A 22,757-nucleotide genomic window follows, 5' to 3' on the forward strand; every position below is an offset into this window, starting at 1 on the left:
TTAAATTGTGGGTAGTCGTATATAGTGGCTTAACAGCTTCTCATGAAAAATTAAGAGCTGTTTCCTTTAGAGCTGCTGAATCATTTTGGTTCCTGGTCAGAAAAGATTACACAACTTGAGATTTCAAGTGCCTCGTGGTATTTGGGGCTCCAGACTCTCTCCTGTTGTGACATGTTGGTGGCAGCTCAGTGAAGTTACGTAGTAAGATACTGTGCTGAGATATTCAGAATTGTCCAGGAATGTGGGTTCTTGGAAGCTGCTAATTTTCATGGCAGCTGGGTGTCAGGTGTTCTGACAACTTCAGCTCTTGCCAGTACCACTCAAGAAAAGCAGGTTATTGGTTTTTTCCAGTGTTAGCAGATGGAGGCAGGTTGCAAAGAGCAAACCACAGTCCACCTCCACCCACACTCTTACTTTTGAATACAGTGAGTGTAAAGGTTGATTTTTGTCTGACGTGGCTGCTGGCTGGGGAAGCCAGAGGAAGTTTTTTTACAGGCAAGGACTATTGTTCCCGTTGTTTGAGATGTGCCTGTGTTGACCAGCTCTTTCCTTCCCAAACTAGGCAGGGAGGAATATGGCCATGATTTCCAAATAAGACACAAGCCAGGTATGCCTAAAAGATGGGAATAGTGTGTGGCCTGGATCCCTTCTCATCCCGGTGTACCTTCTCCAACAGCAGGAACTCAGGAGCAGCGATTTCCCTGGGGACAGCCCTCATCATCTTTGTGCCAACACAAGCCTTTTCTCTGCAGCCTCCAGACAGAATGTACCTTGTGTGGCCTGAATGCCAATGTTGCAAAAGCTCCTTTAAACGCAGGATGTGCCAGGTATTGTCCCAGGTGCCTGCTCCGTGTTTGGTCAGCAGTCCCTGCAGTGAGTCACCCTGGGAGCTGTTTGAATGTGGCCAGCTCAGATGACAGGGGAAGGTGTGCCCCTGCTCCCAGGATGTGCTGCTCCCCTGATTGTGTAGCACCTCAGGGATTCTTGACTCTTCTGCGTGTTTAAGTAAACCCCAACAAACCACCACCTACAGTAAAAACTTCCCAGCTCTTCCCTTAATTAATTGAAAATAGCGTGGGATTTTCCTTCCAAAAAAATTAAGCCTAATTGGAAGTGTTTAGCTCTTGTTTGTTATCCTAATGTTGCTTTTAATGAAGGTGATGATTAGTGGTGAAGCAATAAATTAAGTTTGACATTGCTGTTTTAGATAGTGATCCAGTGAGAGGGGGAAGGTGAAACGTAAAGCACTCTCAGGTGCTGGGATTGTGTGTGGTTGGTTCCCAGGCAGGTGTTGTCTGTGCAGTGTGTAGGTCCTGGATATGTAGGGCAGAAAAGGAAAAAAATTACTTGAGTGCCTCAATATAGTTTGAAGGCTAATGAGCTGTAATACAGGATGGAGGCGGGCTGATGTGTTAATTAACTTGCTAAAAGTGTTTGCATGCAGCAGTAGGGCTGACTTATCAAGATGTACTGGCAGTGTTTGGGTCCTGCAGGTATCTTGCCTTGGGATGTTCCTCATGCTGAGCCTTCATTTGGGTGTGTGTCACAGGAGGAAGCACGAAGAAAATGAGTCCTAATTAATTTACCCTGTGAAGATGTGTGCTGCTGCATAGTCAGGGAGGCCCTGGTGATGCTCTGTGCCTTGAGATGTTAATTTAGAGCTTTATTTTCATGTCAGCATAGGATTTAGGTTTTTTTTTTCTTTTAACCTGAGGCTTAGCATAAACATTGACAGTCTCAACAGCACCTGCATTCTTGTAGAGCAGCAGGGATTACTTACTTGTCTTTCTCCTCCAGTACATGCTCTACTAATAAATGCAAAAAGGGGATTTTTCCCTTTGGGTCATATCATCTTTCTGAAGGTGCCTGATTATGTAAGGCTGCATTTCTGGGAGCAGGATGAGAATTTTGACTTGGTCTTCCTTGCATCAAGCACTGGTTTGTACTAGGGAAAGGTGAGAGGTCAAGAGAGGATACACTTGCCTGGCATGATTTTCAGTCCAGGTGGCTTTGAAGCAGTGCAAAAAACCCTCACAAATGGTTGTCTGCACCCGAATACATGGGCTCTTAACTCCACTTTTGTGTTGGGGGATCAGGCCACTCTTGTTATCACCCACTTGATGTTCAGCACCCAGTCATAAATAAGTGAAGTTTTCCCCATTTGCAGCATCTTGGCTGCTCCCTTCTTGACCCTTCGTGTTTCACCCAGCCTTGCACTCAGAGGGATGGGCTGCAACATTTGTCAGTTTTTGCCAGCTGATTAGCTCATAACCAAGAATGATGTAATTGTGAGTTCAGCTGCAGGCAAAAGGGAAGAAGTGCGGCTGCATTTGCTCCCTTCTTGTAGGGAAGCTTGTAGAAGAGGTGAGATTTCAGTTGTGATGAAAGCAGCCTGTGAGATGCTAAAAAGCAGTTTAGATTCTTCTCTTTTGGTCCAGATTGTGCATTTTTGTGCTGTAAGATGAGACAGGAGATGTGGTTTTGAGCCCATGTTGTTAGTAAGCTGTTGTTGCTGTGGAAGTAATACTCTAAATATTCTAAACATGAGGAGAAAAGCACCTGAAAGGAACAAGCCTGAGAGTAGCATCTTAGCAGGGGCTTAAAACAGATGCAGAGGGAAGAGCCATTGTGGATATGAAGTCAAGTGGGGTAAAATGGAACATGGTTTTACTGGCAGAAGTGTCAGGATTCCTGTCTCTGGTGCAGCAGTGGGGTTGTTGAGTTGTGCCCAGCTGGGTTGAGGGAAAGCATTTGATAGCACCTTGCAAGAAATTTTTCCACTTGGAAAATTTGGCTAATGAGTTTTTTTTTTTTAGCTAGAAAGCAGGCTGTGTTGAAGGGTTGCCATGGATGGAGGGAGCTGGTTGTGGTCTGTGGTGTCTGCTCTTGGCTCCAGTCTGGGATTTCATACTGTCCTTGGGTTTATTTGTCTTCTTTGAAGGTAAAAATACTGAGCTGTTTCTGGCTGATTAAGCTGGGTGGGGTGTTATTCATGAGATCAGGTCATGCAGGAGTAGAGATATGGCCTGCACCCACAAGTGAAAAGATCACTTTGGCATGAGGAGCTGCCTCCTGCCAGGTGGGAGCAGTAGACAAAGCCAGAAAGAGGTGGAAAAGTGGTTGTCATCTTTACTTGGAGCTTGGCAATAAAGCAATTTTCCTCATTCCAATGCCCTTAGCTGTGGAGTACCCTGTGGACTGAAGCAATAAAAGTGGGATTACGTTTGTTGATTGGAAGTCCAAAGGGCCTAGGGAAAAAAAACCTTCTCCTGCAGGAGGGAGGGAACTGCCTGTAGTGGTTGATGCAAGGACATGTGAATTCTGGAAAAGCTGTGCTGATGCAGAAATGAGTGGGGAGAATGCTTTAGGTATTTTCATTCTAGGTAGTGTCATCTGGGACAAATACAGAGGAGAGAGGATTTGCTTTACCAAGGCCTGGCTTGGGGGATTTGAAACATTTGGCTCTTTTTTATCCTAGAAGTAAGAAAAACTAGAGAGGGTGTTTTCTGTCTGATAAACATCAGGCTGAGGAAGTTGTTCAGGAACTTAAGGACAAGGCTGAACCAGGACCAAAGCCAGGAATGATCTACAGCTGCCTTGGCAGTACCCTTGATCTTGCCTGTTCTCTTGTAGCACATCATTGGTGGGGATATTTTCCTCCTGTGGCTCTTGGCCAGCTGCAGGTTTCAAGTACATTATGGACTGTTAAGCACAGCATATAATGCAGGAATGAAAAGCTGAAGTGAGGAGGAAAGTTTCTGTGCTAATACGTGATGAAGTGTAGGTGTCTGTGACTTTTTCCACCCTTGTGGCCTTGTGTTGGGATTTTGTTTAGAAAAGCTGTCTGTTGTCTTTGATTAATTTCAGCTGTTTGGGGGGAAAATTATTCTAGGTACCAAAAAAAAAAAAAATCACTGCTGGCAGAGTTAGGTAGAAGCAGATTGGTGGGGAAGACTGAGTTTCTGGGGAACTCTGCCAATGTGATAGAAAAGAGGAAAAAATGAGCTTGGGTGACTGAGCAACCAGCTGCGGCTCCAAGTGATTTTTTCCTAGACTCTGCTTGAAAGTAAAGGTTTCTCCCAGCCTTCCAATACTTTTTTTCTTTTACTTCATATATTAATCACAAATCAAACCCTTCAACACTGTGGTTAAAACTTTGGGCTGCTTTAGATTCACAAATGTGATGCCAGTGTGTTTTCTTATGCTCAGGTTTTTAAAGCACCTTCAGAGCTTTTGTGAATTCGTTTTTCTTCTGCCACCGTGAAGAGTCTAAATTTATTCACAATAAAGATTTTTAGTGCTTGTTCTTAATCCTGGGACATCAGCAGCTGATATGTCCAGTTTTTCTGGCTGTTCAAAAGGCTTTTGAAAGGAATAATGCCAAAAGTGTCCAGAGTTGTGTTGCTGCATACAACTTGTCCTGTAGCAAATCTCTTTGAGGACTGAGAGTCACCGTGGGGCAGGGACAGTGCACACCTAATGCTGGCTGAATTTCATTTCCAGGTGATGGAATATGAGAACAGGATCAGAGCCTACTCCACACCAGACAAAATCTTCAGATACTTCGCCACGCTGAAGGTCATCAACGAGCACGGCGAGTCCGAGGTGTTCATGACCCCGCAGGATTTTGTGAGATCCATCACCCCCAACGAGAAGCAGCCAGAGAGTGAGTGGTGTGTGGGTGCTGATCAGGAGAGCTGATACTCCCCAGTCTCTGCTCACCTGGTCTGTAAACTTCCCAGCTCTGATTGCCAGGGCTAGGAAGCATCTCCTGAAGGTCTCCTGCTCCAAGCCCAAAATTAGCCTGGGTCCTTTCATGTTTCCCAAAATGCTGTTGTAGTGTAGTACAGCTGGCTGGTGTGAGTCCCTGAAGAGCAGATGGGATGCCTTTTTCCTGTATTTAATAGGGAAATATTACCTTTAACTGAAACACTTCCTAAACCCACAAAAGGAGATTGCTTTGGCAAGGAAAACATCAGCAATAAAGGTTGGAGTCGATGATTTTAGGGGTCTTTTCCAACCTAAATGGTTCCAAAGGGGTTGAGGCAGCCCCAGGTGATGCTGCTAGTCAGGGTAGGGTTCATCTCTGCCATCTTCACCCAATTCCATGTGGGTTGCAGACAAACACATCACTTGTGGTACTGGGTGGGGTTTGGCAATCAAAAAGTGGGAGAGAGACACTTGCTCTTGTCTTGAATATTTGGGGTTGGTGATGTAGCAGGAGGCTTTTGTCTGCGTTTTAGAGATTTTTGTCTCCATTTCATGTTTGGGGTCTCAATTTAGAGATTCATTTTGTCTCCATTTTAGAGATTCATGTTTGGGGTGAGATGTGGGAGATCATGTTTCTTGGTCTCCCACACTGACAAAAACAGGCTTTTGCCAAATTAAAACTTCCATGTTTCTACAGACATTAAAGAAGAACTTCAGCCCCCAAATGTTAAATATTTGAGTGTGGGGTTTATGTCCAAATTGTGAAACTGTTTTGATATCTTAGATGACAGCTGCTAAATAAATACTGTGTACCCTTGTGCTTAGAAAATAACAATATGAAGTGTGTGCAGGAGGGAAGAAAAAATAATCCTGGCATTAGTGTTTAAAGCATGTAGGTGAATTGATATTTAGGTTTCCATCCTAAATTTCCATTTTCCCTGGAAATGGCTGTAGTTTCCATGTGAATTGATGGCTGTAGTTTACCATCTTGTCTATCTCAAACTCCTTGAATTGGTACTTGGAAAAGCAGTAGCACCTATCTGTAAGCTTAAAAACTGAAAACATCCTGTGTTTCATTTCAACACATCTGTTTCTTCTTTTATTTCTTCCACATGCTTGGTGCATTTTAGGGTGTGTACAGCAAATAGGTGGAAGAATGCTGAGCAAACAACTCACTCAGAGACAAGCAGAGGTGACTAATGGGAAATAATAATTCATCAGTCTTGGCCACTCACTTCCCATTGTATTCCCATTGTTATCCTGGCTCTTGAAATGGCCTCATGAAGCCATGGTGCCTGCAAATGCTGCCAGTCAGTGACACACAGCAGCTTGGAAGGGAAGAAAGTGGTCTTGGGTGCTTTTAGCAAGTGGAATGGGATGGAAGCTGAACTTGGGCTGCCCATCAGCAGGCAGAGCAAGAAAGGTAGGCATCTTGGATTTTGCTGAGTTGAAAAATCTGTCTTCAAAACACTTAGGGAAATTTTGTGGGTTTGCTTCTAGATGGAGCTGCTCTAGGGTGGTTGTTCCTTACCAGCTCTGCACATCATCACAATCACAGTAAATGGGTTTTTTTAACACATAATGAACAGTAGAAGAGTAAAACACTTATTGCTGCAATAAAGTCAAACCAGCCATAACCTTGTTCTGAAATGTTTTTAAAGCTAATAGTAAAAAATAAAAGGAAGATAGGTCTGGTTTTCACACCAGAAACTGAAAACAAAGAGTGCTACCTGCTGGCCAGATGAGTTCTGTACTTCACACCCTGCTGGTGCTTTTGACTCATAGGATAATTGGGGTTACAGGTTAGTTGGGAAATGCTGGGGCTGATTTCATCCTGAGTCACGACTTGGGTGTGCCCTCCACTGGGGCTGGAGCATCCTGCCTTCATCCCAAGGCCTTTCTTGGGGTTCTGATGTAGCCTGGTGTGTTCCTAGGAGACCTCTTCGAGGTAATCCTTCAGTGTGCTCAAGCTGCAGGTCATCATTTCAGGGAGTAACTTCTTGTAAATGCCTCTGCTGTTTTATGGAGAGAAAACACTGAGGAATATAAGCAATCTGGAGTAATGAGGTAGTTGAGTCCCCGTTGTATTTATTTTTAAACTGCTCATCTACTGTTAAGGTGTTGTGTGCCTGATTCATTTTTATGGATTACGTAGGAGAAAGTTTGATTTATTGTCAGTAAAGTGTCAACTTAATTCTGGCCTGTGTTTTGCTAGCTTGGGGAAAATGAATGCCAATTCCTCAGCTCCTGTAGATTGCTTTCTCTGGTTCAGTCAAATTTCCTGCCACAGCATTCCCAAGTAGGCAAGCTGTGCTTAAGTAATGACATGATCTTGCTGAGCTTGGAATGGTTTGTCAGAAGAAGCCAAAGAATGGCATTAAACTTGAAAGCTGCTTTAAAAAAAAAAAAAATCTTTCTGTGCTATCTGGAAAGTTCAAGTGCCAGGAGAAGCGTGGGTGGTGATTTCTACTCCCTGCAGTCCTGTATTTTTTTTTTTTTTCTCCTATGTCCTCTCATACCTGAGAGGTAAGTTTTCTCCAAGAGTGGATGGGAAGGGATGGCTGTTTTCTGCCTGGTGGTTCCTTGGAACCCCAGTCCCAAACCAGCTGAAGATAAGCTGAAAATACTCTGGTGGGAAGTGCAAAGATTCCCTCCATTTCCCCAAGCTTATCTGGGTCCATTGTGCACTGATTGTTTTCCTGAGGAAAATTAGTATTTTGGAGCATCCTGGACTAAGAAGGAGCTGTGTCATGCTCAGCTTTCCTATGCAGTAAGGACTGAAAGAAGTAAAAAATACTTCTTCTATCTCATCCCAGCATGCTGTAATGAAGGCAGGTTCTTCCCAAACCAATCCTACTCTTCCATTCCTGTATTAATCTTGCTGGTTAGGCCAGACTCCTGCCACAGGAAAGATGCATTTCAAGTCTCACCACATAATGAGCAGCAACTCAAAAACCTGAACTCTTGGAAGGTTTTTTGGTTGGGTTGGTTTTTTTTTTTGCTCAAGTGCAAGAGACCCCAAACATGCTGCTGAAGGCCAGGCAGAAACAGCAGCTGTGGCCCTGCAGGCTCTGTGCACGGGATGGTGACAGAGGAGAGGAGCCCTGAAGGACAGAGTTGATTGCTGGTGCCTGCATCAGAGTGTGCAGCTTGCTTCTCCTGGTAGGAATGGTTTGTTTTCCATGTCTCAACTGGCATGAGGAGCTGAGCACAAGCTGGCCTCTGGGGTGGTAACAGTGCATGAGTGATTATTTGTAATTTTGACTAAAGTTTATGAAATATGGATCTGATCTCCTGTACAACTATCAGCCAGGAACTGAGACAAGCACTCATGTAATGAGGAGGGGAGAACTCCCTGGGCTGGTACAGTTCCCTAAAGTTCCTCTTTTACACAAAGAGGTCAGCTGGGATATTTAAGACCTAGAAGGAAGCCAGAGATTATGGGATTCCAGTCCTTCTGGGAATTCACTCTCTATTCCTTCCTGGTACATCTGCTGAAGAGCTCTTCAGAGCAAGGATGCAAGTGAGAGGTAACTCCATTTGTCTCCTGAACAAGGTGCAGCTCTTTTTCTGTGGAAATACACAATGCTTGGGCAAGAATAATCTTTAAGCCTGTCATGCCTGACATGAGACCCCATGAAAAGAGCCAGGGAGGAGCAGGAGATGCATTTATATGTATGCTTATGTCCTGAAAGTCACATAAATGAGGGCTTCCTCGTTTACAGGTGCCAGGTTGGTGTGGCTGACCAGGTGTGTTAGGAATGCATGTCTTACAGGGAGACTGGCTTGTTGGAGCAGGAGGAGATAGATGAGAACCCTTAATCCTTCCTTCCTGGAACAAAACACTCCTGGACTTGAACCTGAGCACGAGGCTGTTGTCCCCTGAGAAGTCTCAGGCAGCTCATTGTTTGCTTGCAGATTACATTTTAGATTCAGAGGGGAAATACTCTGAATACAACAATCAGAAGCTGGATTACAGCTCTGGAGGGGAAAGCTTGCTCCAGCATTTTCTCCTGCCATAATGTGGCATATCACAAGCACAGTTAGCAGCTTTTTAGTCTTCATAATTAGCCCTTTTATTCATCTTCTGGCAATAAAGGAGTCCATGTTATATATTAAGCAGTGGGGAAAAAAAGCAGATCGTAAGTGAATGTTACCCAAATAATGTGAAAAATCTGACAAGGATATCAAGACTGGCAGGAATTGAAAAGGTTTTTCCATCAGTGAGAAGCTGCTGGTGTCCCAGAGGAAATCATGGTGGTTTCTAATTGATCTCAACTGTGTTCTTGGCATAATATAATTGTCCTTCTCCTGGAAGCTCATTTTTAAAATGTTTTTTAGAACTGCAGTCTATAACCTACTGCCTATGGATTTATTTTTACAAGATAACATGAAGAGCTTAATAATTGACTGCATATTTATCAAGTGTGGTAATTAGTTGGCTTTGAGAAAATCCATGGAAAGTATGTTTTTGTTAATCAATAGGAATATAATAAGCATTTGATTTTAGATTTGGCTACTGCTGAACAAGAGCAAGAACAAGTTATTCTGTGTTTTTTCCTTCACATAATTCATTCCTTCTCCATGAAAATGTCCTCCCCAGCGCAAAATGAGAGAAGTAAATGCAGGGAGTATGGTTCTGCTGCTGAACACCCTCTTTTCCTTATTGTGGCAGGCAGTGAGTGTTAAGTAATTTTCGCTTTATATTGAACCATTTTTATTTTTAGAGTGCTGTTAAAGTACCATCACATGAATAAAAGTGGCAGCCTGTATCCCTGGTATTGGTGAGTAAATGTGTCAGTCTACTCTGAAATAACACTTCTAGTGGTGCTACCTGCTTGGATACTCCATGGCAGTGCTGCTGTTTATTTGGGGCTCCTGATAGGTGGCATCAGAATTTGTAGGAGTAATAAACAGGGGTGGTTAAACATCCCACGGGAGCTGGCTGGGAAATCATTGCAGGTCACTGAAACACTGCTGGCAGTGAGTGGCTGGTGCAGAGCCCTTGGCTGCAGGAGCGAGAGGGACGTGTAAGGAAAGGTGAGGTGTTGTGCAGGGTCTCAGGTAAATATAAGTGTATTTTGGGGCAGATCATGGTGGAAACTCTGGGTTTGTTAAAGAGAAACAACGAGTGAAGCTCTGGGTGATCATTGCAATCCAGACTAGCCATGGAGTGTGTCCCAGGAAAGCTTGAAGCAGCCAGGTATCTTCCTGAAATGACTCCTGGATTTCATTGCTACCTCTCTTGAGGAAATCCTTTCAACCACTTCGGGGAGAATGCTTTTTCAGCCCCTGCTCCTCAGTGAAAGGTGGAAAAGCTCTTTTTTTCCTGGTTCAACATGCCTATTAGCCTGTGTTCCTGCAGTCTGTCAGCAATAGCCCAGCCAGGGGCTGTTTGTCTTGGAAGTGTGGCACTTAGAGACAATCCTGTTGTGGCTTTAACATAACACTCTGCCTTTTGAAAAGCAGAGGTGCAATAACTGCCATTCTTCCCTTCCCTTGTTCAGCTGGGATTGTCCTCATCCATCCATTGGCTCACCAGCCCACACAAATGCTGAATTCCTATTGCAGCATCTTGGGGGAAAAGCTTCTTGGGGCTTTTTATCTAATTTAAAGAAAGACCCCAGGCATCAGGCAACAGACCCGCTTTGTTGGTTTCCTTTTGTCAGGTTTAAAGGCTTGTGGAAAAGCAGGCAGCTAAGTCCTTAAAAAAGAAAATGTATAGAGTAAAAGTGCATGCATTGAACATAAATACCTCTTTTCAGCTTTTGAATTGCTTCATCTCTCAGGACCAATGTAATGGGAATTTCACAGAGGAATTTAAGTGTGCAGCTTAATGAATGCAGCAGAGGAGAGGGGAGATTGTTGAACAGGGCTGGGAGGGTGACCATTTCAAACACTGGTGGAAACCAATGTGCTTGTGTGTGCTTGTGGAATCATCTGCATTGGAAAAGATGTTCAGAGATCAATGATGTTCAAGAGTTCAGATACTTGAGTTGCTGCTCATTATGTGGTGAGACTTGAAATGCATCTTTCCTGTGGCAGGAGTCTGGGTAACCAGCGAGGCTGATACAGGAATGGAAGAGCAGGATTGGTTTGGGAAGAACCTGCCTTCATTACAGCACTGCCAAGGCCACCACTAAACTACGTCCCCTCCAGGGATGGTGACATCACTGCTGCCCTGGGCAGCCTGTGCCAGTGCTTGACCTCCCTTTTGGTGAAGGAATTGTTCCTAATACCCAATCTAAACCTCCCCTGGCACAGCTTGAGGCCGTTTCCCCTTGGCCTGTCCCTGTTCCCTGGCAGCAGAGCCCGACCCCCCCTGGCTGTCCCCTCCTGGAAGGAGTTGTGCAGAGCCACAAAGTCCCCCCAGAGCCTCCTTTTCTCCAGGCTGAGCCCCTTTCCAGCTCCCTCAGCTGCTCCTGGGGCTCCAGCCCCTTCCCCAGCTCCGTTCCCTTCCCTGGCCATGCTCCAGGGCTCTCTGGCTGGGAGGGCCAGAACTGGACACAGCCCTGGAGGCCAGCCCAGGGGATGGGCCCTGCCCTGGGCCTGTGCCCACACCACTGCTGGCACAGCCCAGGAACCATTATTTCCATATTTATTTATTACATAAATATTTATTATAATTATTTAGACACATTTAGTATTTATAGATATGAAATGACAGTTATCAGCTCATCTTTTCTTGCTGTTCTCTACACAATCATCCATTCTTTTTGGCTCTCTATTGAAACCTCTGTACTTTCCCAGTGTCCAGTTGCAGGAGGTGCCATTAAGACATACTTTCACTTGCTATTTTTAACCCATGTCCTTTTTTTGGCTTTCCATGAGTACATGTATAATGTCAGGCTGTCAGGGATCTGTCTTTCAGCAGCATTTCCTGGCATGGGAAAAGGAGGTGTTCCTGAGAAATGGCTTTATTATGACACATGGACATAAGCTCAGCTTAAGTCACCATCCAGATGGATGGTCGGGGTGAGCTCTGACCACATGACGTGTCTGTAATAAAATAATCACATTTATCAGACAAATCCTGCCTCTAAATACACTAATATTTACTGCATTTATACCCACAGCTTGGAGAAGGATAAAATTAAGAAGATTAAAATCTGAAAATGTGTATGAATATGCAATTTGCATTGTTATCAGGCCCACGAAATATTGAGAAGGTGCTTTCTGGCTGGAATTTTCACAAGTGTAGAAAGCCCTGTGACAATTGCCTTGACCTTTGAAATTGGTGACAGAGGAGTTGTAGATGCCTTGGGTCACAAAGGGCAAGGAGGTCACCCTGGAGCAATGAATAATTTCATTTTCTTCACAATACCATGAAACTTTCCAGCAGACAGGAAGGGTTTCATTATCCTCTTTCAAAAGCAGGTGACACAGCAGGCATGGGGGAGGCTTTATTTTGGTTTTTCCATCTTATTTTCTAATTTAAATTGAAATGAGAATGTGCTAATTACCATAAACAGTGGCAGAAAATGCACGGGATGTCGCTCTCCAGAAGGTTTTATTTCTCAGAGCACCAAAAATCAGCCTCTACTCTCCTGAGTTTTACTGGAAATGCTTGATTTGAGTTCTGCTTAATCTCTTCTCAGGATGCATCTTCCTGACTTTGGATTGCAAAGCTCAGATAATTAATCTTCCTGAATATTTTTTGTCATCTTGCTTATACGTGCAGTCACTGGTGTTAGATGCAGTCTGCTGGGCATTGTGGGTGAGATGAGAGAGAGCTTTGTGCCTTAACTCACCTAAGGCTGGCATATTCTTTTCCCCTCTTCAACATAAATAAACATTTTGGGAAGGTATCAGAGACTTTATTGATATAAACAATCCCTCTCCCTGCTTTTGTCCAATCCAGCTAAAGAACTCCACTTCTTACAAATGCATCTACAGCTTATCTCCTTTAAAATCTATTTATTTTATACTCAGATATGAACAAGCTTTGGGTTTGTTTGGGGATATCCTGATTAACTAGGAGAACAAGTCCATTTTTTTCCCATTGCCATCCAAAAGGTGTTACTAAAAGCACCAAGAGTCACAGGTGAAATGATTACCTGGTAATAGTGCAGGCATATGCTTTGGGGAGGGTATTTCAGGCTCTTGAGAGGTGCTGGTTGCTGAGCCTCTTGCTGGCCCTGCTATAGGAGGAGGTTTTCTTCTCAGGTTCCATGAGTTTGTTGGCTTTTTATGTTCAAAATATACAAAACCAAATAAAATTTTCCTCTTGTCCTTATGCTTTCTACACATGTTACTCAGACTGTGCATTTCACTTTCCAGTCCTCTCAAACAGAAAACACAAGAAATATTTAATTCTGTGCTATAAAAGCTTTCTTTCTATAAGTATTTTTTTTCTCTTGCAGACCTGGGCCTGGACCAGTTCATAGTTAAACGCTACGATGGGAAGGTGAGCACATTGGATTTTTAAATGTACTTTATTTAATGGCTTTTTTGACCTAGAATCCTTCAGTTATTACCTGTGTGAGGGTGTAAGTTAAATGAAGTGTGCCAAGTGTTCTCTTCTGAGCATTTTCATTTCAGTAGCATTGCAGTACTTTTTCTGTAATGACAGAAAGATCGTTTCTATAAAGGGACCTTATTTTAATGTTTACAGACAAAATATTACCACTTCCTCTATGCTGGTGGGCTGGGAAATCATGGGTTGTAATCACATTTCTTTGCTGCTTCTTTCTGACTGTGTGAGAGCCCCACAAGTTAAATCATTTCAAGGGAAACTCACTGGACCTTTCCCTTCCAGTCTCATCTCCAGATTCCTAAAGGAAGGAGATGCTCTTGTGGTTTTTTTCTGTGTCCCACCCATGTATTTCCCCCTATTGAACAGCTTTTCTCTGTTTCCCTTTTGAGCCCAAGTTCTTCCTGCAGCACTGCACAACTGTTCTGGGTGTTTGTGCTGTCATGACAGGTGTTGGTAAAATCTTAATTCTGATCTAGCTTTGTCTCCCTGTGAAAGAGGAGCCACATAGCATCCCATTTGTTGTTATGGACAGCACAGACCTAATTATCCACACTGTAAATCCCACTGGGGTGGTAAAGGCAGCTCTGCCCCAGGACTGGCAGCTCAGATGGACTCCTTGATACAGATAACTGCAGGTTAGTTAATTTCCCATCATATCACACAATGGTCCTCCAGCTTTTAGCAGCATTTTCATCTGCACCATCTGAAAAGAAAGCTTTCAAAGGGACATCAGCATCTCACCCCCTATTGCTGCAGGGTGCACCTGGCACAGTGTCAGGCATTTCCAGAAAGCTTCAACACTGGGGATAAAAAGAATTTAAAGCTTTATATAAACACATTGTGGGCTGAACTTGTGCAGTTCCCTGGTTTGTGTTTAGCAGGGACAGGTAACAAGAGGATGATCGAATACCTGGGGTCCCTGTCATGAGCACTGGACGAGTGTGCTGGTTACCCAGGCAGCAGAGCAGGGCTTTGCTGGAAAACAGACAACAGGGAGGTGGATTTTGGCAGTTAGTTTTGATACATAAAGCTCCAAAGCGTGTCGTGAACACCTGTTTTCTTTTCCCCCCTGCCACAAAAGTGATGTCTGCTTTTTGTGATTTGAAAAAACAACCCAACCAAAGGAAGGATGTATATTCTTTGCAAAATACCCCTGGTTTCTCCCTCTGGTTTCATGACAGTCTGTTTTGCATTCACTCACTTTCATCATTTTATCTTGTCAAGCTATCACCCTCATCCCTTAGGCTTTAGATAAACAGGATTTGTTTGTAGGGAAGAAGTGCTGAATCCCACACTATTTTTGCTAATCACTCTTCTGTTCCTGAGCGCTCTGCAGGCGATTCCCAGCACACCGGGTAAAAAATCCCAAGGCAAATCCTTTGAACTCAGCTTTCTGTTCCCTTGCCCCTCAACACTGAGGGCTCTGACCTGTAGTAGACTGAAATAGCTTTTTATATAACTTACAGATGTTGCTGCTGCACTTGGATGTCTCCGTGCTGTGGTTTGATTGCCTGAAAGTGAGGCAGCAGATTAGGGGACTGCAATGGACTTTGCTGTATTATTATCTTCCCCTGGGGCCTGATTTTTCCACAGCCTAATAACACTCTGGAAGCAGTGTACTCTGAAACTGAAGAAATAGAAGTTCTTGTTTGCTTGGCTGTCCGCTTAAAGACACCTTGGGACTGGCTACCCTGGCTGTGGTTATTAGGGCAGTGGTAATGTCCAGATGAGAGGATAAAATGAGCTGGCCTTGGCTCTCCCTTGGTAATGAAGGAAGCTGACAGTAGATTGATCTGACAGCAACTTGTTCTCATTTTGTTGCTTGCTTTGGGTTCCAGTTTAAAAAAATAACACTGCTTTTACTCAGCCAAGCACAGCTGAGGTGCTGCAGAGCTGACATTGCACATTCTGAGTTTCACTTGCATAGTGATAAAACCCTCTTGCATCTCTTCCTCCATGCCTGGTTCCAGCCACACGTTCCTCTTGGATTATCAAAGCAGCCTCTGCTTGGAGGAGATTTGCCTTTGTGTGCTGAAGGAGCTGTGAGCTCAGGCAGAAGGGTGAGAGGGTCATCACTGTTCCCCTAAGCATCCTTACGGATGTTACACAGAGGTAGTGGGAACTGTGGTTCTCAAAAATAGGCCTGGTCACTGGAAAGTTCTTCTTTTTTAAGGAAAAAGGAGTTTGTGAACTGTCAGACATAAGCAAGCTGTGCTGCTGAAAAGCACTGACAATCCAGAGGCCAGATCCTGACAGAAGAGTGGGAAAGAGGATTGATTTTAGTTCCAAGCAAAGTTCCAAACCCGATGTCTGCATGCAAGCAGTAGATTAGAAGGCGATTCAGTTAAAAGATCTGTGCAGTTAATTGCATTTTAATGACATATTCCAGGACAGTGTTTGTAGCATCTGTGTGAATTTCGAGCATGTGTGTTTGAGATCTAGATGCTGCAGCATTAGTGAGAACTAATTTTATTTAGGCAGAACCCATTTTATTTAGGCAAAGCTGCCATCAAAACCAACTAATTGGCCATTGTTGGGTGATCAGGACTGATCTTGCCAAAGGATTTTGGGGAGTGATGTGCCTCTGTATTGTGCTTTTGTTGGGTTTCCAAGCCAGCTTGCTGTGCATGTGACTGAATGCCACGGTGCAAAGATAAAATCCACCTTTTTCCCCTTTTCCTCTCCCTCCTTCTTCTTACTGATAATTTATAGAGTTACCGGAGAGGGAGGTAGAGGTTACTGCCTTATTAATGGCAACAGTGGTCCTGTAATTTGAGCCTAAATGCTTTTCCTTCACTCATGCAAGACCAAAAACCCTGGAGACACTCAGCCAGCACAAACCTTCGGTCAGATGTGTGTGCCAGCACGGGCTCATGCTTTTGGGCTGAGGGTGTACGGGGAGGCAACCTGTGGCTCCATTTTTGTCTAAGAGTGGTGGTTTCTTCCCTTGGGAAGCAAGCTCAGCAAAGTAGGGGAAAAGAGGCATTGATTACTATTCATTCAGAGTAGAAAAAAGGTATTAATCAGCTTGCAGACATTTCATATGGAGCCTGGGCAAAAGGCTGATGTGAGAACCGACGCACTCTCAGGGTGTGGAGGTGCCCAGACCATTACTGTCTGCTGTGTTTCCACTGTCTCATCCCTCTTGCATTTGGTTGTGGGAAGGCAAATGCATTTTTAACCCATCTGTAGGAGAAATAACTCATGTTTTAGTGATGAATATGCTCTCACTAAGTGGTAGAGATTTCTTAGCACATCTAACCTGGCATAAGCTTCATTAACGTTACATAAGTTGTCATGCAGAGTTTGTTTAAAATTTTCTTTTTTGGTGCTCTGTTTATTTTTTTGGCTTATGCATTAATGATTGACAAGCTTCATCTCTCAAAAAATCCAAAGAAACAATGCTGTTCATATTACTGCTCTGAATTGTGAGCTGCATATCCACCCTGGTGAGCCAGCACGGGAGCTCCCAGGTGTCCCCCAGCTGAGCTTCCAGCAGTGCATCCTGGTGGAAAGGTGAAGGTGAGCTGGAGTGCTTTCAAGAGACCTCTGGTCTATTTAGGAAATAAAACCCCCACTCTAGATGGCTTATTAGTCTAATTAGGATACACTTGACTTGCTCTTTTTTCTCCTGTGGGGAGAATTCCTTGCTGTTGCTCAATAAGAGCAAGAGCCTTTGAGCTACCAGCAACAGCTTCCCCTCCTGCAGTAAGTAATTAGAGAGGCTTTCAGTGCCCTCTAATTAAATTTATGACTTAAGTGTTTCCTGCCAGAATTTATGTTTACTTCTCTAGATGTTTGGGCGTGCCATAAAGTAATGCCAAGCAAGGTGAAGGACAAGGAAAATACTTCAAATGGTGCCTCTAAGTGCCGGTAAAACATCTCTAGAGTTCACTTCCACTGGATAATGCAGGGTCATATCATGGACCAATGCAATGAGTATCTTCAGCTGCCCTGACCTGAAGGTGTGTGTCCATTAAAGAACACTTGCTGGGAGTCAGCTCAGGAGGCAGATTTCTTTCCAGATGATTTAAAGAGCATCTCAGGAGCAGAAGAGTTGAAAAAAGTACTCGGGGAGGATCCCCAAGGAGAAGACTGGAGGTAGATGCACCATCCTTTCCTGGTGGATTGAAGGATCTTACTCACAGGTCTGAAGAAGTGGGAAGGAAAGGAGCCTTGATTTATTAGCTGGAATTTCTGGGATCCTTTGCTCTGTGGGTGGGCTTTGCCTGGAGCATGATGCTCCCAGCTGCCATAGACCCAAACTTGCCAAGTGAGTGAGACAAGCCTAAAATCCTGCTGTCATTCAGGAGCCAAACACCGGGTCAGAGCTCTGAGCTCCCTGGAGGTTTAAGTGCCTCTGAAACCTTAATTCCAAAGGATGCAACCATAAATGTTGCCTTACCATGAGCAAGTATATCACAATTCAGTAAAGAGGCATGAAGTGCAGGTGCACTTGGAGGACACTTGGTATGTTCTCCAGGTTAAATGCAATGAAAACAGGTGAGGAGTCCTCTAAATCCAACTGTGTGAGGTCTTGCCAGCATCTGTTGTGACAGAGTTTGACATGAATGTGTCCCCAGCTGGAGCTGGTGAGGCTGGGTGATGGCTTGCTTTGGAGACACCTTGAAGTGTTCAGCTATTCTGGTGCATAATCCATGGGAAATGTCCCTGTCCAGCTTCAGACTCCCTGCTTTTAAATTCCTTCACCCTCTGATCTCAGCGCAGGTAGTATTTGCATAATAACCAGGAGGCACCTTCTTACATGGATAATAACCTCACACTGATCTGTAGGAACATTCCTCTGCCATCCCTAAAAGGGTTGTAAGGAAGTGGCGAGACAAAATCCTTGCCTGTGGCTTTGTGGAAGCAAGCAGAGATGCAGTCTATTGCAGATAACCAGCAAAGCTGAGCTGAGAAGGTTTTTATCTTCTTGGCTTTCTTTGCTGACACTCTGTCCACGTTGGTTGGTGTATTTGCTTGTTGGCTTTCCCCTCCCAGCCAAACTTGATCCTCCTGTCTGCTTCAGTTAGTTCTGATGTTTCTCTGTTTGCTGGGACCTGTGTGGACTCTGAAATGTGCAAATTCTTTTCTTGGTTTGTTTTTAATAAAACTGGATTTCGTCAAAGAAGATTCTTAATTGCTTCTAACACAGTGCACAAACATCCCTGTGGGCACCTGGGCTGCTTTAGGTACAGAACAAGTGTCTTCCTTTCCTAACTCCTCTACCAAACATTTGTGTATTTTGGCTTTGACAAAGCTCTATTTGCTGTTATCTTTGTGTATCCCTAATTCTGCTGCTTGTTTCCACAGGGCTCCTACTAAAATCCTCTGGTTGTTCTTTGTCCTCTTTTGTTCTGGTTTCCAGGTACCCAGTGGGTGTTTCCTCCAGCTGCTGCTATCTCTGATACTTGTCTTTATTCTAATTCTGGTTTGTGGTTTTTTTTGGTGTAACCAAGCATTCCCTCATTTTCTTCCCTTTTCTAACCCTCTCCCCTCCCACCAGGATTTCTGGCAGGTACAAAGCAGACAGCATGTGCTTTGATTAGTTTGTGCTTCAGACCTCATAACACGCACTTGTCATGTGAAAGGGACAGTGTACGCTCACCTCTTCCCCCTGCTCCTCTCATAAATACTCCTGAGTGCTCTCCTTGATCCTCAGCCTGCAGGGTTTATTTCAGAACACATGAGTTTGGCTAGTGGGGGGAACAGTCCTCCGGGTAACCATTAATACCTGGCTCTATTAAGAGGAGCTGCTTTGAGCAAAGCTCAGATGTGTGTCTCCCTGCCCTCCTGGTTTCACAGTGTCCTCTGAGGCTTCTGTCTTATTCTGCAGCTTGATGAGACTGTGATAGAGCTGGCTCTGTTGGAAAATAGTGTTTTCCCCTTGAGGCCTCAAAGTTAGTTTGATTCCCTGGCCAAATGCTTTGGGGAAATGTTATCTATCTGAAGGTGTGCAAGTTTGGGAAAGGCTACATTTACAAACTTGAGTTTTTCAAATTACAGAACTATGTAGACTGAAGTGTATTGAAGAATATGTTAGGTAGTAGATATTTAGTTGTTGTAGTTCTTAAAATGTTTTGTAGGAAAAAGAACTAGAAACCAAAGGGGAGTCCAATATTAGTAAGTAAAGAGGAAAATATCTCAAAGCACTTTGAGTTTGCCCTGTAGCATTGTGACCGTAATGAAATCCATAGGGAAAGTTAGGGAAAAATAAACAACTTGGTAATAAGCCCTCAGTGGGTGTATGCAGTCTTTTAATCAAAAATAGATTCTGGAGTATTTCTGGCTTTAATTTCTTTGGTAGTTTTGCTTGTGTTAGCTTAATGCTTAACACTTGAGGGACACAAAGCAAAGCTCTGAGAACTCTGTCCTTGGGTGACATGGTGTTAGGAGGGAGAAGGAGTATGGATGGAGAGGGTGGCAGGAAATGCTTCAGGAGATGCTTGAACTCACTTGGCTCTAAAAGGAGGTCAAATCTGGATGAGAGAAGCAGGTGAAGGAAAAAAAAAAAAAGGACTGAGAGAGGGAAAGAGAATTGACAAGATTTTGGTGGTGAGTACCAAGTGTACAGCCCTAACCTCATCAACTGAGCCAATGTTTAGAATCACTTTTTGTAGAGAATTATTATTTTCCTCCTCGTGTCCTTTAACACTGGGATTTCTGCCTGAGAGAAGGAGCCACACAATGAGTTCATCTTGGTCATGCAGGCTGAGATGAGGGAGAGCAGCATCCCAATTTCCATCCGAGACCTAAACAGCCGTTTAAATTCAAAGGTGGCAAAACTGAGCTCATTTTAGAAACTTGATGTGGGCCATCAAGGACCCTAATTTCAATCCTCCCCATTAAATTTTGATGCAAAATGCCCCAGAGGTGCTGCAGATTGTGATTTCATTACCCTGCAGAGGGCTGAGGGGAGCACAAGTGTAGACTGTCCCTTTTCCAAGGCCTTTCCTATTTGCTTTTCCTGCAGGGGTTTCTCCCTTGCATGAGTGGCTCTGCTGCCTGCCACGGGCCGGGAGAGTCTGTGTCGTTGATTTTCTGGGTTGTACAGAATGCTGGCCTTGCATTTCAGGTGCCCTTTGTTTGAAAGGTGGTTTGAATATTTACAGCCTTGCTGGAAGGGAGGGAATGCAGATTTCTCTTTCCAGTCACAGGAGTCCACCTGCAGTAAGAATTGCTGCCCAGGTTTTCATTCTCTGGATGTGCTCAAATTTAGAGTGAGAGAACATGCAGGACAACCTCACCCATGTCCAGCTCTGTATTTTTGTGCCCCTCTGTAGATACACAAATAAAATAACGCCCCCCCCCCAAAAAAATAAAAAATTATTAAAACCTCTTGATTAAAATATACTCTTGAAAGGTATTGTTTGCCAATTATGCAGTATTATCTGCTAACAGTAAATTTAAAGCATTTTCTTAGGTCAACAGCACAATTTGCCATGGAGAACCTGTTCGTATTTGCCTGTGTTGGTGTGCAGACCTCACAGTAAATTATCATTCCTAGTGGCTCCAGATAATGTGAGCTTTCCCATGTCTAAAAGAGGTTTATGAGTTTCAAAAGGTCCTTGTGCTGTTTTCATCACAGCCTCAAACATTTTTTTCTTATTTAATGATGTAGAAAAAGTGATCTAAAAAAGCCAGGTGGTGCATTTAAAATTACTTATTTTGCATCCACATTATGGAACTGACTTTAAAAACTGTTAAATCCCTTAATTTTCCCCCAAGTCCCATTTTTGTCTGTTTCATAGTGCAGAGGGACCTCTGCCATCTCTTTTTCCCTAAAGGACTTTTGAACATTTGGGCTGGAAGGCTCAATTTTTAAATGTGATCCTGAAAGCCTTTTTATTTCTTTATTGAGTTTTCTTAAAGTGAGATGCTTGAAATCTCTAGATACATGGCTTTGACTCTTTAAAGCTTAAATCTTTAAAAAAATGAGCAAAGTTTAAAATCCTCCTTTTTTCAGTTCAGTGCTTTGATGCAGACAGAGTTGAAAGCTTTCATATTTTTAATTACCACAGCAAGCTGGTTTGCACTGGAATTTATTAAGGGTTTTCCCTTGTCTGTTACCAAGTCTCTTAGTATATATTTCCCTGGATTTTCAAGAGCCCTGCTTGGGAAAAGCTGCAATAATCCACACCTGTCCTGCTAGCAAAAGGGACTTTTTTTCCTACATGCCTACAGTTAACCATGACAGAAATACATTAATAGATGTCTTATTTTAATATTTTCCATAACTGAAGGTGGTCAGTTGGGACTGAAAGAGAATTGCTTTGCATCCAGGTGACTTCACTCTACACTCATTGGTTTGTATTTGCTCAGTACAATATTGGTCACCTGAAAATGTTTCTGTTCAAAAGGAACAGACCGAGTACAGTGATGTTTGTCAATAAAAGGTGGTTTATTCTTCATCTAAAATCCCTTGCTAATTGACAGAATTGCTTCCTGGTTCTGGAGAAATACCCATTATCTCTCATGGATATTTATTTTATTGTTGTTTTGGAAGGCGTAAGTGGTCACATTGGGCTGATCAGTTCCTGAAGCTTTGGTTCATGGAAGTGCAAATGTGGTGCTGAAATGTAAGTTACAGGAAGAAACATGCCCAAGATGTCCTTTCCTTCTCCACATGAAAACCCAAACTGGCAGCTCTGAAGGATCTCCCAAGAATGTGTTCTTCCCAAATTAAATGCTGTAGTTTCTGGAATGCCAGATGAAGTGGAGCTGCCAGGATTTAGGTGGTCAGGCTTTTCTAGACCTGCATTAGGAGTGGGAGCAGCAGCACCGTGTGCCCATCTCTGCCTCTGCAGAGAAGGCATCCCTCCATGTGCAAAAAAACACCTTTATTTTTTGTATTTGCATAATTCAATATTACCACGTTTCACTCCTCACTCAGCCCTGAGAAAACAATTTTAAAATCCAAAATAAAGGATAATATTTGGCAAGGAACATAAGGATTCCGTGGGGTTTTTCCACCAATCCTTGTTGTTGGAAGCTGTACCGTGTCCTTAACTTAAGGGAGCTCCAGCACACGGGTTTTGGGGTGGAATATATGATGTTTGTGATGTATCTTTGGGTGCTTTGCAGCCAGCCTGTACATAAAGAACTCTGGGGAGTTGCCTGCATGCAGCACATGACTTTATCCTCTAGCACGTGGGTTTGGGGAAGCTTGGTCACTGCATTGATCTGTTCAGCCACATCTTGGTGCTGATTGAGCTTGGAGAAGGGCAAAACAAGCTCTGTATCTTGAATTTGAGTCAGTTTTTTGACCTGTCATCAGTGTCTGGAACTGTAAGAGAATCTGCCTGTACACCTGTCACAAGTTTTGTTCCCCTGAGACTGGACTGGTGGCTTCTCACTGAACTTACACAGCCATGCTTGTGCCAAAAGCAGTGAGATATTTGGGTTTCTTTTTCTTTTTACATGCTAATTTGGATGTCTGCTCGTCTGTGTGCTTGTTAAATATGAATCTACTGCTTGATTAAAAAATACATCATAATTGTAAAGTGTTCCCCATGGCTTGCTCACTTGTGAATGCTCGGGTTTAAATGGGTTTTTTGGGGTGTGCTGAATG

The 22,757-nt window shown here is 43.6% G+C and overlaps 1 protein-coding gene across 4 annotated transcripts in view; it reads left to right on the plus strand.

The window, feature by feature from the left end:
* Positions 1 to 22,757, plus strand: part of MICU1 (mitochondrial calcium uptake 1) — an 88,550-nt gene that overhangs the window by 21,006 nt on the left and 44,787 nt on the right. For all 4 annotated transcript variants that reach the window (XM_053949607.1, XM_053949610.1, XM_053949609.1 and 1 more), the window contains exons 5-6: positions 4,504 to 4,666; positions 13,074 to 13,117. In XM_053949607.1, the coding sequence (XP_053805582.1) occupies positions 4,504 to 4,666; positions 13,074 to 13,117 (207 nt within the window). The remainder of the gene's footprint in view (positions 1 to 4,503; positions 4,667 to 13,073; positions 13,118 to 22,757) is intronic.

Source organism: Vidua chalybeata, chromosome 8 (assembly GCF_026979565.1).
Source record: "Vidua chalybeata isolate OUT-0048 chromosome 8, bVidCha1 merged haplotype, whole genome shotgun sequence".
Lineage (NCBI taxonomy): Eukaryota > Metazoa > Chordata > Aves > Passeriformes > Viduidae > Vidua > Vidua chalybeata.